Below are 17746 nucleotides of genomic sequence, written 5' to 3'. Positions count from 1 at the left end.
TTTTTTTTTTTTTTTTTTTTTTTTTTTTTTTTTAAAGATTTATTTATTTTATATATGTGAATATACTGTTACTGTCTTCAGATATACCAGAAGAGGGCATCGGAACCCATTATAGATGGTTGTGAGCCACCATGTGGTTGCTGGGAACTGAACTCAGGACCTTTGGAAGAGCAGTCAGTGCTCTTAACCTCTAAGCCATCTCTCCAGCCCGATGCTAGGCCATCTTAAAGGAGATAGGTAGGTAGACAGGTAAAGCAGCAAGCGGGAGGGCCACAGCTGGCCACAGCAGTGGAGCCTTCTGAGTGGAGGGTCAGAGAAGACCAGCCGGGGGCTGGCTTGTTAGAGTAGGTGACAGTAGGGAATTTGCAGTCTGCACTTATTTTTCAATGTTAGATACAAGAGCCAGTCAAAGATATTGCACACCGTACCAGAGACATGTAAACCACTGAATGCTGGGTAGCTGGAGAAAGTGCTACCAATGGAGATATGTCCCCAGAGGTCCTCCAGGGACAGAAGAGGAAAATAAGTCACTGTCCACCAGGTAGGAGTTACTAAGAAGTGGACCGTGCTTATTCCTGCCTAGTGCTCAGGGGCAGACTTCTAAGCAGCAAGTCTTCAGGTGGGTCTGAAGGCTGCTAAAGGCATCCTTCCCTCATCTTTCTAAGCAGAGCTGGAACACTTCCCTAGCCTAGAAAGAAAGAAAAAAAGCAGGGTGTGGTGGCTCACACCTTCAATCCTAGTACTCTGAATAGTCAGGTGGATCTTGGTGAATTCAAGGTCAGCCGGGTCTACATAGTGAGCTCCAGGCCAGCCAGAGTTACAAAGTGAGACCCTGACTATAAAGAGATCAAAAGAAATAAAAAGAGGGGTGGAGAGGGAAATCCCTATGCTACAATTTGGCCAGCCCAGTTTACAAGAGAAGCTGTTCACTGATGCTGCTTGAGCTACGTACAAGCCCTAGCTTCAGGGTGACTCCATCCACTGCTGGAACCTGTGCGGCACATGAGGGGTGAATGGCACGATGGACAGGACAGCCAGAGGAGCTGAAGGTGCTACAGAGAAAAGCCAGCAGGCAGTCTATCCGCCTAGCATGGGGCTTTTTTAACCCTAAAGTTAAAAGTTGCCACATGTTTCACCTGGTTCTTTCCTCTGTTGGCCAGTTGTGCCTCCCTTAACTCTCCAAAGACACATACGAACACACACACACACACACACACGCACACACGCACACACGCACACACGCACACACGCACACACGCACACACGCACACACGCACACGCATGCACACAGACACAAATGCACAGGCACACACACATGCACATGGCAGTTTGTCTGTCTTGGCCTTTTCTTGAAGTCCTGCTCATCCTGTTCTAGTCTGTACCGGTTGCTTTCCCAGCTCACCCTGGGAGCTCCTTTTGCCTTTCTTTGGGACATGCATTTGTTCACTTAACTTCCTCTCATTTGCTTCATCTTACCTCTTGATGTTTCGTAGGAAAGCATGAGTGAGATGCAGATTCTTGGAGATTACTTGTCTGGAAACGTTTTTTACTATTTCCATACATTTCGCACATATACTTAACTACTCACATACATTGTTTTGGTAATCCTGAGGTAGTTAAGGAATTGCTTCATGGCTTTCAGGGTTGGTATTGAGAAATGAATAGTACAATTTGTTGTCTTTTTTTAGAGATCTGGAAGCTTTTGAGACCTTCCTTTCTTGTGCATCAGCTGTATTTGCAGAAGGACACATACATGCCTTCCCCACCTCACAGTGCCTTGGGGAAGTTGCACTGAGTTCTTTCTCAGATAATTTGCTTTCTTTATGTTGTTGTCCTGTCCTCGTGTCTTTCTGGATTGGTTGGTTGGTTGGTTGATCACCTCCTGGTCTCTGCTTCTAGACCTGTCGTCCAGCTGCTCTCTTCTTCTCCGTGCCCCTGCTGACTGCGGGCAAGGTGCTAGTTTGCCACTTAATATTACTATGGTCCTTCTGCCAAGATGTGTATTTTCTCCTCATTTTGACTTCCGAAAGCTCTTTTTTTTTTAAGTTAAATTTTGTGATTATCATCTGTTACAACATCTTCTCATTTGTTTCAGGAACCTAATAGAGTTGGAGCTCTGAGAATGTTGAGCTTTTTTGCAGGTTTCCCCTGCTCCTTGCATTGTTCTTTTTTCTTTGGAGTTGCTCATTTGGTAGACTGTCTGCTGGTTCTTCATGATAACCATCATTACCTGCTCCTCTGCCACGACCCACTTAGTGCGTGTGCTCGTCAGTCGTGCGCATGTGTGCATGTTGTATTTACAGCTGTGGTCATGTGCAGGTGTGCATGTTGTATTTACAGCTGTGGTGCTCTGCGTCTGGTGGCACACAGCAGGATGATTGAGCAGGACCTTGCCAGTCCTGAGATCCCCTAGATTATTATTATGCTATAGGTCTTTCCTCAGGATCCGAGTATCCCTCAAAGGAGACCTCCTGACCTTCTGTCTTACCCTCAGACTGAGAGCTTAGAGAAGAGAGAGTACTGGCTAAGACCTCGTTGAAGTATGCAGGGTTTCAGTTACTCCTATTACTTTGGTAATGCTTCATTTAGCAGTATTTGATATCTGAGACTAGACACTTGTCATGTTCTCTAGCCTCAGACTGTAACCCTCTAGAACACTGAAACACACAGGGGTGCAAAGGGTATTGGCGGTACAGACTCTGAAGCTGCTCTGGCGGGTGCTTCTCATTCCTGGGTCATCAAATCTAGCTCATGCCTGCTTGGAGGATGGAAACCCTTAGCAGGAGGAGCGAGAGGAGATGTTGCTACTTTTTGTCCATTTTCCAAGTTGGGAAACCCACACAAAGTCTGACAGTCTTCTCTGTTCTCCAGGCCCCGCTGCTGAGGGTTAGGGGTACGGTAAAGTAGGGGGTGGGGATGAGGTGGGAGGGCATGCTGTATGTTTATATTTTCATTCTAAATCCTAACACAGTTTACTTCTGTTAGACTCAGGGAGGCTTTTCTTTTCTTTCTTTCTTTTTTTAAAGTTGGATTCAGCACATGAACATATCTATCTTTACTTTGTAATCAATCTGTAAACTCCAGGTTTTCTTTGACAAGTTGCTTTTGGTATGGTGGATGGCATGATCCGTGGATGTGGAGGAGTTGTTATGGGAGTCCTCCCCTTTGGCCTATGTGCCCCATCATCGTGTTGTCAGAACTGTGCTGTCTAGACCAGCGGGGGCAGCTCAATACCACAGCTCATCTTTGTCGCAGACGGTGGTGTGTTTAGAGGATACTGCAAAGGTCCTCACTAAGACAGCCTTTTCCTTCTTGTTGTTTGTTTATTTGTTTTTTGAAACCCTAAAGAAATATTTAGTTAAGTAATCTTTAATTGTATAGTTGTTACACTTCAAATTAGCAGTACAGCAGCACCGTTGATGCTACCATTCAAGTCTTGCTACCATTCCACCCCCACAAACCTCTTCTTCTGTTAGTTGCACATTATTCATTAAGCCCTTTCACTTAAAGTAGAAACCCAATTAAAAATAGAACTTAAAATGGTTAATAATTTCCATAGACAAGGACTGGATTGCAGTAGATGGGTTAGCTGTCTTATGTAGTTTTGAGTATCTCTTACATAACAAGATAGATAATGAGTCGGGCTGAAGCACACACACTCCTTCTCCTTTCTGGCCTATTAAAGCCACATGCCTTTTTTTCTAAGTAGAATGCTTACCTGTGCAAGTAAATTGTTAACTTGCCGTTTACCTCCCATAGTTAGCTGGAAGTTTGTCCGGCACTCTGTGTGCCCAGCAGCAAGGACATCTATGGCATGAGGAAAGACCTCAGTACATACTTGTTTATTTTATTGCTAAATAGGCAGAGATGTGACTGTTATTGCTAAGTGTCATCTGTCAATCAGGCTGCTGCCTGGCCTATTCCATGTTCCTTGGGAACATTGTATTAGTTTGGGTATGATTTAAGTGACAACCCCCCAACCCACCCACCTGCCCCCAACCCACCCACCTGCCCCCAACCTGGAGTCTTTTGCGTTTGGACACTTGGTCGTCAAGGTGATAGAGAAATGATGAGGAACCTTTAAGATGTGGAGATGACTGGGAGGTCCCTAAGGCATTTGGGACATAGTCTTGGTAGAGTTCTAAGACACCAGTCTCTCTCTTTCTCTGTTCCTGGTTGGAGTTGTAATCTACTTGTTGCTGTATAATTAATCACCCCCATATCAGTGTGGCCTAGGGTAGCCCTTGCTCTGGAGCTATGTATGTTATGCCATTTGGACAGTCAGCTTTCAAATTTGAGATTGAAAAAAAATATTTTTTTCATAAGTAGTGTGTTATAGTAGCAAAAAGCTGATAAATATAAACACTTGTCCCAGTTCTTGTGTGTGTGTATGTATGTAGTGTATAGTGTGTGTGTGTATCTGTATGTATGGCTGTATGTATCACTTTCCCTGGAAGTGCGTTCTATTTCTATTCTTCTTCCACACGGAGGCGATAGATCTATTATTACACATTTGTACAACATTCTGAAATACTTGGGCTCTTTGTTTATTTATATACCATCAGACTAGACTCTGAGAGCAGAGTATATCTGACTTGCATATCACTGGATCCCTGGCACCTCCTCGCCCATTGGCTAGCCCTCAATATACACCAATAAATATTTACTCAAAACACTCAATTTAGAATGAACAGATAGAAGAGATGATGAGTGCGAACATTGAGAGGCCAAGCTTGCGCCCTGGTTCCCTGTCCAAGCTAGTCTTTAGTTTTCACTTCCTGCCATATTTGAAGTTACTTTATTTTTAGTTAATAAAGTTTGCCTGTTTGAACTGTCTTTCATCAAACAAAAATATGCAACAAAATGATGTCCATTTGATTACTGTCCCCTCTTTGTTGACAGGCACAGCCTCACAACTCCATTGCTTGGACTCATTTATGTATAAATATATATAACCATGTATGCATAAACACACATACATGTGTAGCCTTTTGTGAGAATGAAGGTAGGCAGCTTTTATTTGCATGCTGAGTTGGTTTATTTTAATTGTTATTGTTGTTCACTCAGAGAAATTTCCCCAGTATCATTTTTACAAAATAGCAGATTTGTTAAATTATAAGTTGTGTAACATAAAATCACCCTTTTGGAGTTTACAATTCAGTAGTCTACATCTATGTGTCTAAATGTAGGTGTGGGGTTCAGGTGTGTGTACACATGTACATGTGTGCATGTGGAGGCTGCTCATCATTCATTCCGCAGGTGCTTTTCACCTTTGTTGAAGACTACCTGCCACTGGCCTAGAGCTCACTGGTTGCCTGGCCAGTGAGCCCCATGAGTCTTTCTGTCTCCTCTTCCCAGTGCTGAGATGATGAACATGTACCATCCGGCTTTTTACATGGGCTCTGGAGACTGACTCTCTATCTCCCATCTCCCAGTCCTCCAGCTGAGTAATTCTAAACATATTTACAGGATTGTGCAACCATCCCCTATGTTTTCAGTTCAGTTAATTTTGTTTTGTTCATTTCTTGTCAGAGTTAAAAAAAATCACTTGATTTGGAGATGTGAAGGTTATTCTTATGTTTTCTTTAATTTATCATTTACTCTTGTCTTTAGGCTGGTTATCCATTTTGAGTCCATTTGAATTTGTAGTATGAGCTTGAGGTCTGACTTAGCATTTTATATGTGTCTATCTGCTTGTCCCAGCACCTTTTCTTAAAGACCTTGTACTGAAGTGTCTTGGCATCCCATGGAACCAGTTGACTATGAATTTGAAAGTTTTTTATAGACTCTACTCTGTTCTGCTGACTTACATATCTATCACATGTCAGTAGCATACACTTGATTACTGGAGCTTTATATTGAATTTTAAAACTGAGATTGTGAGTCCTCTTACTACCAAAATTGCTTTGGCCCTTCTAGGTGACTTTTATAAATTTTAGAACCAGCTGATTTTGTTGTTGTTGATTGCCTAATAACCAGGTCTTAATTTAGCTATCTTTGAACTCTAAGGTCTTTTAGTCTTAGCTTCCTGAGTGCTGGGATTATAGTGCCTATAGTCATATATATCTATATATAATGCTTATATATAAATGCATACACACACACACACATATATATATATATAGAGAGAGAGAGAGAAAGAAGGGAAAAAAAGAGAGGGGAGAGAAAGAGAGAGAGAGAGAGAGAGAGAGAGAGAGAGAATATTCTGTCACTGAGCTTTATTACCATCTCTTCAACAAATGTTACAAAACAAGAACCTTGGTACAGGAATTAGATTGAATCCAAAGTGGCCCCTGCTACTTCACTTAAGACTGAACCTGTTTTCTCTCTTATGGCATAAGACTTGGGACCATGTTACCAGAATTCTGTGGCTAAAATTGTAAATGATCCAAAACTAAATCGTGCCATTCACACAGCATAGGACATGTTTACTTTGATGAGACGTCCACCCTGAGCACACTTGTATAACAACTCAGACTAACAACATTGCTGGGGTCATTGGGAACTTCAGTGTCTGCTTTGGGTTAGCTTGTTTTACCTTCTTGAGCCTTCTGGTAGAGCTGAAGGGCTTAACTTGAATTCATGTTTCTGTGTGTACCGAAAAGCCCAGGAGTTAGTGACATCCAGTATTGAAGGCCGAGGACTTTAAGCATTCAGTGGATTCACATCCTAGTGCTAATGCTTCTTACTGTAGCATCACCAGCAAGTTACTTAAGGGTTTTGGTCTCCAGTTTGCTCATCTATAAGGCCAGGATAAAACTATCTCACGGAATGACTGGCCTGTGTAGATTTCTTAGAAAATGGTCTATTGATCACGTGAGTACTGCATTGACTGTTCTGTTACTGCTGCCGCAGTGTGATCTTTCCCTGGATATAAAACCTTTTTCTCAGTGTAGCTGGCTTCCCCAAAGACTACTGCGGTGTTGGATGTAACTTTTATTTAGTAGCTTTCTGATGAGGGAAAAAAGGAACAGAAGGATTCTAAATAATGAACAATAGAATTTCTAAATTCTCTACTGAAACCATCTCTGACAGCCTTCTATTCTACTGTTGTTTACAACAGCTTTTGGAGCTATTTGACAGTGAAGACCCTCGAGAACGGGACTATTTAAAAACAGTTTTGCACAGGATTTATGGCAAGTTTCTCGGGCTTAGAGCATTTATCCGAAAACAAATTAACAATATTTTTCTAAGGTAAGTTGATGGTGGGTAAGCAGGAGAGTAAAGTTGACGCTTTTGCAAAAGCATTAAGTAAACCTTCAGTAGTTGAAGATAATGTGCTAACTTCTTCCCCTCCCTTCCCTACTCCTTCACCCCTCCCCTTTCCTTTCTTCTCTCTTCTTTCTCTTCTCAGGTTTGTTTATGAAACAGAACACTTCAATGGTGTAGCTGAATTGCTGGAAATATTAGGAAGGTAAGTATTTGCTGTTACCTGCTGGTTTCAGGTGAGCCTCATTCTGCAGGTCATGTTCAGGTGGCAGAAGAGAATGCTGGCAGACCTGGAACTCTTGCTTCGTGTGCCTTGGGCTCTCATTTGTGCTTAGCCTGTTTCCCAAGTGACTCTAAAGGTCTAACTTTGTTATTTGTTCCATAATTACATATTGTTAACTCGACCCGAAGGAGCTCACAGCTTACTCAGTCTGGTTGGATGTCAGGCCAGTGACAGCAAAGCACTTATTCTTTAGGCCTAGCATGCAGGCCACCTGTCCTTTCTCATGTCTGCTCAAAGTAGGTTTGTAATGAACTGGAAAGACTGCATAGCCAAGTGTGGACCTGTGGGCAGCTGCTGCCCTCCGAGGTGGAGCCAGGCAGCTGCTGCAGCTTGGCAGAGCAATCCTTAGTCTCTGCTTCTCGAAGAGGAGGGAAGGTGGGAGCTCCCTGCTTCCTCTCAGTGACCTCTCAAGGCTGGCGGAGGTTTCAGGAATGGAGAGAAATGATTTCTGGAGATGGCAAGGATTGAAAGAGCAGGTCAGCTAGGTGATCTGGAGCTGGACAGCTCTTGCTTTAGGAGAATGTTAGCTGGTGGGCAGCTGTCTGGAGGAACAGAGGGAGGACAAAACATGGGGTTATAAGAAGCTTCGGGGCACCATACGCCTGCTCATAATCAAATTTACTTCTGTTAAAATTCCTGATTAATAAATGATCTCTGTAACTAAAAAAAAAGTCTTGAATGTCATTGGTGGGAGGGGTTGGCTGTGTTTTTTGGACAGATATAAATTAAGAGTTAGCCAGCTCATAACAGCAGCTTGTCGGGTTCAGTGTGTGGGTTAACATTGCTAACCCTCTCTCTTCTTTTTCCAGTATTATCAATGGCTTCGCTCTACCGCTTAAGGCAGAACACAAACAGTTCCTGGTGAAAGTGTTGATCCCTTTACACACTGTCAGGAGTTTATCACTCTTCCATGCCCAGGTAGAACTTTCAATTCAAACTTTTTTTTTGATACAGAATCTCCCCTGTGGCCAGAGTTGGCTGTAAATTTGTAGTCTTTTGCATCTTCCTCCCCGAGTGCTGGGATTCCAGGGGTGAGCCACCACACCTAGTTTTAAGTACACCTTCTGAAACAAAATGAAAAGTTGGTGGACTTACTGTTTCTTAGGATATTATTTTTCTTTCTTTCTTTTTTTTTTTTTAAAGGAAAGGTTATATTAAAGCTTAAAAATATTCCTCAAGGGAAAAAAAAGTATGAACGTATGTATGCCTTTCGTTTCCCCACACTGTAGAGTCATGGCACCATTTTTAAGGTAGGACTAGGCGTTGCTCTGTTATGCCGTAGCAGACTTCCGTGTTCACAAGGTTCCCTGCCACAAAGATTGCCCATGGTAGGATGCGTGTAAATGTAAGGTGAGTAAGGGTGGACTGGGCGGGGCATCTCTGGCCTTGTAACAGCCGACTGCTCTTGAGTGCTCAGTCCTGCCCCACCGTGCCGTGGGCTGTCTGCTGCCGTCTGCCACCTTTGACTTCACCATAGCACTACCGACTCTTTCAGAAGTAGTCAAACCTATCAATATTTTCACATCGTTCTTTTTATAAATCCCTCATTACTTTAAAAATCAGATCTTTTGGGGTGTGGTCACTCACAGCTGTAATCCCAGCATCTAACAGGCTGAGGCAGAAGGATTGCCTTGGCTCTAGAGTGTGTTGTCTCAGAGCAGACCCACACCTAAAAGGAATAGTGCTGATACTCAGGTCCCGGGCTGCCCTCACTGTCACTTCTGTGCTGAAAACTGCACTCCTGTCACTGGAAGGCATAATTGATGTAGTGGTATTTTTAAATTTAGTGCTGTAAGACTCTGGCTCCCTTCTCTTTTGAGTTTGCATTAAAATGTAACACATTTTTCTAAGCAGTGTTCCTTCTTAAATGTGAAACTCTGTATTTTGAGGAAAGAATTAGTCCATATGTTCCAGATTTAGCACACCATCAAAATTTTGGGTTTTAAGAGGATAGGTTTCCTGTTCAGGAATTTTTCCTAGCCCTTTAGAAAACTTCTCTTTAGTCTGTGCAGCGGGATGTAACATTTCATGGTTATTTGAAAGCATTCCTGTTGAGACTGGGAACACTCCCCAGATTCTGACTTTGGCAAGTATAACCTTTGATCTCTTCAGGAAGCCTCGTTTACAGGTTCCCTCATAGGCACTTGCCTGGGTTTTCACAAAATGCCTGCTTCCCCATAGAAACTGAAGCCCAAAGCTTGAGGGGTAGCACAGACTTGAATGTCTATGAGATCTTTTCAGGCTGTCCTGCCTTTCAGTAGCCTCTCAAATCTAGTCTCGGTGCTCTTTAAGAACAGAATCCTCTGGAGCCTTGTTACTTTGTCATTGACTTGAAAACCTAGCTTTAGCTGCAGTCTCTTCTACTCAGGAAGCTGAGGTAGGAGAATCATGTTGAGCTCAGGAGTTCAAGACTAGCCTGGCAACATAGCTGGATTCCAGTTCTTTTCATGAGGGTTCAAATGAAGTGATCGTGAGGTTAAACCAGAGTGTGGACGCTTTGGAGAAGTATGCTGTGTGCTCCCACCTTTCATTGTATTGAATTAATGCTCTGTCCTTTCCTCTTTCTTCCTGTTCAGCTGGCGTATTGTATAGTACAGTTTCTGGAGAAAGACCCTTCCCTTACAGAACCAGTAAGCTTTTTTTTTTCCTTTCCATAATATGAAAAAAAAATTAAGAAAAAAAATCTTCATTAAAATTATGTCAAACATTAAAATGCCTCATTTTTTTCCTTTTCCTTTTAGGTTATTAGAGGGTTAATGAAATTTTGGCCTAAAACCTGCAGTCAGAAAGAGGTAAGTACTTAACAAGAGAGAGTGCCAGTGGTACATGAAGTGCTTTATCAGGCTCTCACTGTGAGATCAAGCACGCATGAGCATGTGCCTCAGCCAAACCTACCTTTGTAGTTCTGTGGCAGGCGCTGTTCTCATTTTTACTAGTGATAAAATTGGGGCTTCGAGAAGTTAAGTAGCATACCCAGGCACACTGAGTGAGGGCATGCCAGTAGACTGGAACCTGCCTCCTGAACTCTGAACCCTGGGCTTCTCTCCACTATAACCGTGGCCAGGCTCCAAGGTGTGTCCAGTTACTTAGCTCTGTTGAGGTCATTTTTGTAGTGACTCTGCATAGCATGAAGGTCTGCTGTCACTGTAGGTAGATTCCTGAGCAGCCGGCTCCAGTTCCCATGTTAAGTTGTACTATGGGTGAGGGCTTACAGTGTATAGTCTCACCATGTGCGTCAGACCGTTAGCTTGACACACTGGGAAGGAGGCACACACAGTCACCTGAGCATGTGTGCTTGTAGGGAGGCCCCAAGCAGTAGCTTGAATGGATCTTAACTGTCTCCACCACAGATCTGAAGCCCTCTCTTAGCCTGGAAACAGCCACCTGTCAGCTTTATGTCCCAAGAGAATGTATGTGTCTTAATAAAGGACGGGGTACATAGGAAGAGCCCCTTCCTTGCATCAGCTGTGATCCTAAGGCTATTCAATACAACTACAGCAAATGACTTCATGCCTTAACAACTGAGGTGAAGGGGATCTGTGCTGCCCTTTGTACCTTGAGATATGAAAGAAGTGCCGTCCTTCATAGTTCCATTGCCTATTTAGCTTTCTACTGTTATTTTTAGTGACTAGTCTTTATTATTTTTTATTCTATGTATACAACTGTCTAAATCTATCTTGCTCCATTGTGTGATCTTCAAGCTTCCTTTTGCATACAGCCCAAGGCCATGAGATTGACTGTGCTCTAGAGAGAGGGGAGAGGGAGAGGGAGATAGTGTGTGCATGTGTGTGCATGGAAGCATAGGAAACAGGTCGGTGTGCTGATGTGGTTACTGTGCTACCTTAACATGAGTGAGTTTGCTAGTGTGATGACAGCTGCCTGTTGAGTGACTATGTGTTCTTTTGTGGTGGTGTGGACTAATGCACATTTGTTCAGAGTGCCAGCCATTATTTTTGAAAGTGGGGTTGGGTGGGGTGTTAAATATCTTGGTTGCTAGCAGTGGGCGGAGTTGCAAAGGCCTGAAGAGTGAGAGGATAGTAATCTTCTGTAAGAGAAGACCCTATGCTAAGTTCTTTGTGGAGCCGGGTATGTTCCTTGTGCGTATGGCAGTGGGTAGGGTATACACGTGGAGGCCAGAGAAGAACTCTTGACACAGTGACTTGCATAGAATTTGGAGATAGACTATCAGCCAGCAAACCCTGGAGATGCTCCTGTCTCAACACCCCATAGCGTTGGGGTTGCAGGCATGCATGTGGTTTGGCCTATCTTTTTATATGGATGCTGGGAATTTAAACTTGGGTCTTCATGCTTTCATAGCAAGCACTCTTACCCACTGAATCATCATCCCAGGCCAAAACAATAGAATAATGTCTGGTTCAGTTGGTTTTTGTTTTTTGCTTTATGTGTACATTTTTCTTAAAATAGTAAGTAAATTGATCATGTGGAAATTTTAGTGGTGGATCTCATATTTTGTGTTTTGTTCCTATTTATAGGTCATGTTCCTTGGGGAGCTGGAAGAAATCTTGGATGTGATTGAACCATCACAATTTGTTAAAATCCAAGAACCTTTGTTTAAACAAATTGCCAAGTGTGTTTCTAGCCCCCATTTTCAGGTTAGTAGTAAAGAGAGCATGAGTCAGAGTGGTGTGTGCCACGTGAACTCATTAGGCTAAACTTCAGTTGTGTTGGGAAAAAAAACATCATGGACACTAGCAACTTAAAAAAAAAAAAAGAGGAATTTTTAAAAATTTTTGTGTCTATCTTTGGGTATGTGTACATGAGTGCATCTCAGAGCCTCAGATCCCCTGCTGCTGGAGTTACAGGTGCTTGTGAGCTGCCTAGTGTGGGTGTAGGGTACTGAACCTGGTACCTCTGCAAAAGGCAGTCAGTACTCTCTTAGTGACTCAGTCATCTCTCCAGCCCCTGCTACCTGTTAACAAATTGTTACCTGATGTTGAGCATCTGCCTCTAACAGGCTCTGTCTCTTAGCTTCAATTCCCATAACACCCTGCAAGAAGGCATGATGTCAATACCAAAGCTGGAAGCTGTGAAATAACTGCCCTTGGGTAAATTAGAGGACGCGAGCTGCTGGGGTTTCCCCAGTGCATGAGAAGGGGTAGTCAGTAACCCTAGGAGGAGGGAAGAGAAGCTGGGTGCTGTCCTACGGAGGTCTGCCCCACTCCTGAGGAGGCTGCGCATGCCTTGTTCAAGGTTCCAAATGCACAAGGGAATGCCGATGGATTTTTATTTTAAATGTGGCTTATTGCAAAAAACGGCTAAAGCCCATGACCTCCTCACAGCCTGCTCTGCCTCCTTGTGGCTGTTTGGGGAGAACACAGGGAAGGTGTACTTGGTGTTTTCAAGGAGGTCCTGGAAGCTTTGCTGCGAAACCCACACAGGAGAGAACGGGACCAGAGTTGAACACAGTGCTTTATCTTACTCGGTGGCTGTCTTACCAGAAGTCCATCTTATAGATCTAGCAGACTCGTCATCCTGCTGCTCGTGTGAAGATCCTGTTCTCAGCACAAAGCACACCTGTAACTCGATGGTGGACTGGCCTTTAAGCTGGCAGATTGAGGCCCTGACTGTTCCCGTTGCTAAATTTAAAGACATACTAATGTATGAAGCTAGTATTTAGGCCACACAGAACAAAAAGGGGAAAAGTAGATAGACCACCATTCTGTGAGTGTCCAGACTGGACACAAATAGAAAAGTTCAGAACAGTGTATAAAGATTGTGCACAATACACTAAATTATAGTGCTCAAACATATGGACTGTTTAGTTTCCTGTTTTCATGAGGCTCTTTGGTGTAGTGGAAGCCAAGAGTCTTTCACAAAGAACATGTCGGAGAAGCTTACTGGACACTCAACGCCTAGGAAGAAAGCGGTCATTTGTTAGATTGAGGATGACGTTCAGTAGATGAGCATTGCCTAGCACTTGCAGGGCCTTGGGTTTGACTTGACAAAAAAGAATAAGAAAGTGGGAAAGATTGTACAGTAGGCTGAAGTTGCCATAACAAAATGCTGTAGACCAAATAGCTTTAACAGCAGGAATTTATTTCCCCACAGTCCTGGAGGCCAGGAATCTGGAGTCATGTACACCGACTCTTCGCCATGCTCTTAGCTAGCTCCTGTGTGTGTATGTGCAAGTTGTTCGTTCTGCTCTGCAGCCTCCATCAGAGTTGACATCCAACAGAGCCAGCAGGGAAGAGTCGAGAGTAGGCTGATGCATGTGCCATTTGCTAGCCATGTGACCTTGAGCCAATGACTTACCACCTAGCTCTTCAAGTCTCATTTATAAAACTGGAATAATGGTACCAGTCACAAGGTTTAAGAGCAGTTACGTATAAGTGTTGACAGCATAGTGGCTTCTGTGAGCTAGTATTCCTTGAGGACTGTTTCTAAGTGCTCAGAGACTAGTACTCAGTAAGTCAGCAGTGTTTTGAACATGCTAGAAAGGCTCCAATTTCTCAGTGTGTCAGTGTGTGAAATCTTGCTTCTCTTCATTTTAAATCATGATTTCTCAATTTACATAAATAAAAGAAGTCATTTGAGTTCATCAAGTTCAAGATGAGGAACATAGACCCAACAGATGAAGTTAGAGGGTTAGAGAACAGGATCCAGGTCAATAAGCCAGTGGTGTCCTCCTCCAGCCAGACCTCACCTTTGAAGGCCCCACGGCTCCAAGTGGCATCCCAGGCTGCAGACAGAGCATTTCAGCACGAGCCTTTGGGGACATTTAAGACCCAGTATAGCAAGCCCTAAGCCAGACAAGCAGCTCTGAAAGCTGAGCTGATGACAGTGTGAGTGGGGACTGTATAGGGAGGAGTGTGGAAATAGATTGAGATGTGGAGACAGACTTAAAAGAGAAGATAAATTAACAGGTGGTGGCGGGGAACCAACTGAAAACTTCCTCCCCAAACTGACGAGCCGCCTGGTAACTTCCTGAAAGATCATACATCTTACAAAATGTAAAGAGTTATTAATATTTAATTATAATTTTGATTGAATGATTTAAAAATATCCTTTTAAAATACTCTTGTTTGAAAAGATTATGACTTGTGTTATAATTGTTGTGTTTCTTTCCTAAAGGTGGCAGAAAGGGCACTGTATTATTGGAATAACGAGTACATCATGAGTCTGATAGAAGAGAACTCTAACGTCATCCTTCCTATCATGTTCTCCAGCCTTTACAGGATCTCAAAAGAGCACTGGAACCCGTATGTCTTCACTTCCCTGCCATCCTTCCTCTCCTGTTGGGTCTTATGTCCCTTCCCCTGCCTCTTTTCATTAGTAAAGTGTCTCGCGGCTCGATGTGCACCAGATGCTGTGGCTGTTGTTAAAGGTGCACACGTGACAAGATAAAAATCCCTCAGGAGATGTGCTGGCTGGGGGACTGAAAAGCAAGCAGATATCTTAACAAAGTAGTACTGTTTAGTTAAAATATCTTCTCACTTAAGAGACTTTCTGTCCTGTCTGAAGGTAGCCAGATGTGTTTTGGGAATGCGCTGGAGCCCCAAAGGGTGTGTATCCACTGGCAGGGCTCAAATTAAACATGTTAATTTTTTCAAGGCAAGATCTTACTGTACAGGCCATACTGACCTGAAACTCATGATTCTCCTGCCTCAGCCTCCTGAGTGCTGGGGAATGGCTGTACTTGGCTTCAGATAGATTCTTAGTGGAGTTTGGTAGATGGAGGTGATAGGGAATGCCCCTTCAGACAGGGGTCCATTTTCTTCCATGTAAAAAGACACACAGGTGGTAGAAGTGCCTGTGGAGTTCAGAAGCCTGCGGGCTCAGGAGGGCAAAGGCGTATGGCCTGTTGGGAACAGTGCTAGAGACAAGCCTCAGAAAGGAAGCGAGGCCCATAAGAGCTTTTGCCAACACCAGCAGCAGGAAATACTGAGGGCTGTGAAGAAGTGGGCTGAAGAGATTTACCTTTGATAGGAAGATCCATCTCCTAGCAGCCAGCTCGATTTCTGTAGGGGGACTCAATTTTATAATCTTCAAGGACAAGTTTAATTTAGCCCTAGAAGAGTTATTTTATATTGAGATGCCTTTGCATGTTTCTCTATGCATTAAAGGAAAGTTCTAAGGACAATTCAGTCTTTTAATTTTTTTGCATGCGGTTGTAAAATAACACCTTTTTTCAGTTTTCTATAATACTTTATATATTGATAGAACTTTGAAAAAGAACTGTTAAGCCCCGTTGTGCAGACTTTCCCTCAAGGTTCTGGAGAATGTCAGTAACTGTCCAGGATCCAGTGCTTCTCCAGTGCTACCCTTGGGAAGAAGGCCATTCTTGAACCTTAGCTCAAGTTTCCCTTCTTTTGGGCACCAGGCAGAAGCTGGGCAGCAGACACAGGACCTCCCACTAACACGAGCCCTCATTTTGTACAGATACCTTCTTAGTAAGATTGGGGAGTTTGTTGCAAAATGGAAGCAACCTTGAAAGTTTTGAAAAGGGAAACACTTTTTTTTTTTTTGCCTAGTCTGACTATTTCAAGTCTGTCCCAGCACAGTCCTCTCATTGTTCAAGCGTGTATTCTGCTTGATAAGATCAGTCCAGCAGTGTGGCACTGGGGCTGTGCGGTAGTGCTCCATAGCCAAGATCATCTGACACCAGCTCGACACTTTTCAGCACAAATATTGGGTCAGCAGGAAGGGTGAGCAGGGACAGACAGACTGCTGCAACCACACTGGAAAGGCAGCTTGAAGGGGTGTGGTAGCCTGGCTTTGAGCGCAAGTGATTTGTATTCCCATTTCCACAGGGACAGCTTCTGAGTATAAAACCAATTTTTTTTTTTTAACCACTGGTACTTGTTTATACAGTATGACTGCTCTGTCTGTCTGTCTGTCTGTTGTTTCTTTGTTTTAAGATAGCATCCTTATGTATGTAGCCCACAGTGCCATTAAGTTCACAATACTTTTACCTCTACTTCCCATGTCCTGGGATTATGGGTACACACCAGCAACTGGACAGGGATACACACACACACACACACACACACACACACACACACCCCCTGCCTGAGCTATTTCCCCATCCCTTAAAGCAGCTTTATCTTATTCTTGCCTTTTGTTATGCATTGCCTATAAGCATATCTGCTCTGGGTAGCAATAATTTGGAAGAACAAAGTTGGGTTTTAACTTTGCCATCCCTCAGGAAGATTGAACAGTAAAGGACTCAAATCTCCTGATGTGGAAATGAACTGTGTAAAAGGGAGTGGGGAACCAGGTGTGCTAATACATGCCCATCATCTCAGCACTAGACAGGTGGAGGCAGGAGGATCAGAACTTCAAAGTTATTCTCGGCTACACACTACATTTGAGGCTGGCCTGTGCTACGTGTATGTGGGAAAGGGATTTGTAGGGTCAGTAAGGGTAATAGGTCGGGAGAGAGGTTGGGTGGTGGCTTATGATCGGAATGCACGTTAGCAGTGAGTGACCTGTCAAAGGAAAACACAGTAAAAGCTGGTGTGTGTATGCACTAGAGGAGTCCTGGCTCACGCCAGAACTGTCCTTTTGGGTTTCTGTTCAGCACCCCATTGTGAAGACTAACTGCTACATTCTCCTTTTCTGCCTCACAGGGCTATTGTGGCGTTGGTGTACAACGTGTTGAAGGCATTTATGGAAATGAACAGCACTATGTTTGATGAGCTGACAGCCACATACAAGTCAGATCGTCAGCGGTAACTTTTTAAAGCTCTTTTGTCTGCTGTGCATAAAGCTATTGCGTCCTTTCTGAACTCTTTGTGAGTTACCCAGCTGCACATCAGATCATAAAGCACAGATTCTCTATTTACTTATTCCCTCTGCATGCTCCGTAGCTGTGCCCCGGTGATGCACCACTAAGTAAGATGGTTTTGTAATGGTGTGATTTTGATGACACCTGCTGCCTTTCTCTCTTTATTTCTGTTCTACCACAAGGTTAAGAGCCTGCCTTATAACTAGTCCTCCAGGCCCACGTTAGTCCTGTGGGCTGGCTCCTGTTGGTAATGCACCGAGACTAAAATTGGACTGATGTTCTTGACTCCAGCTCAGGAGAAGCCAGGCACTATTTGTTCAGAACCAATTGTCTAGTCTAGAAGCCATCAAATTCATCATAACTTAAAGAGTGATGAAGAGAATACAGACTTTAATGGTCTAGTATTAGAAAATACTGAAATGCTTAAGGCTATATTTTTATTTGCATGATTCTCCCATTTTATTTTTATATTATAATTATTATTATTTTGTTGCTTTATTTTTCAA

General features: G+C 43.3%; 1 protein-coding gene across 1 annotated transcript in view; it reads left to right on the top strand.

Moving 5' to 3' along the window:
• Ppp2r5e (protein phosphatase 2 regulatory subunit B'epsilon) overlaps window positions 1-17746 on the top strand; it is a 145013-nt gene that overhangs the window by 119595 nt on the left and 7672 nt on the right. The window contains exons 6-13 of the mRNA XM_028789131.1: window positions 7064-7194; window positions 7355-7414; window positions 8302-8410; window positions 10069-10122; window positions 10234-10284; window positions 11986-12105; window positions 14585-14712; window positions 17083-17184. Of these exons, the coding sequence (XP_028644964.1) occupies window positions 7064-7194; window positions 7355-7414; window positions 8302-8410; window positions 10069-10122; window positions 10234-10284; window positions 11986-12105; window positions 14585-14712; window positions 17083-17184 (755 nt within the window). The remainder of the gene's footprint in view (window positions 1-7063; window positions 7195-7354; window positions 7415-8301; window positions 8411-10068; window positions 10123-10233; window positions 10285-11985; window positions 12106-14584; window positions 14713-17082; window positions 17185-17746) is intronic.

Source organism: Grammomys surdaster, unplaced genomic scaffold (assembly GCF_004785775.1).
Source record: "Grammomys surdaster isolate TR1022 unplaced genomic scaffold, NIH_TR_1.0 127, whole genome shotgun sequence".
Classification (NCBI taxonomy): Eukaryota; Metazoa; Chordata; class Mammalia; order Rodentia; family Muridae; genus Grammomys; species Grammomys surdaster.
The sequence above is the reverse complement of the archived record's forward strand: the minus strand, read 5'-3'. Positions and strand labels throughout refer to the sequence as shown.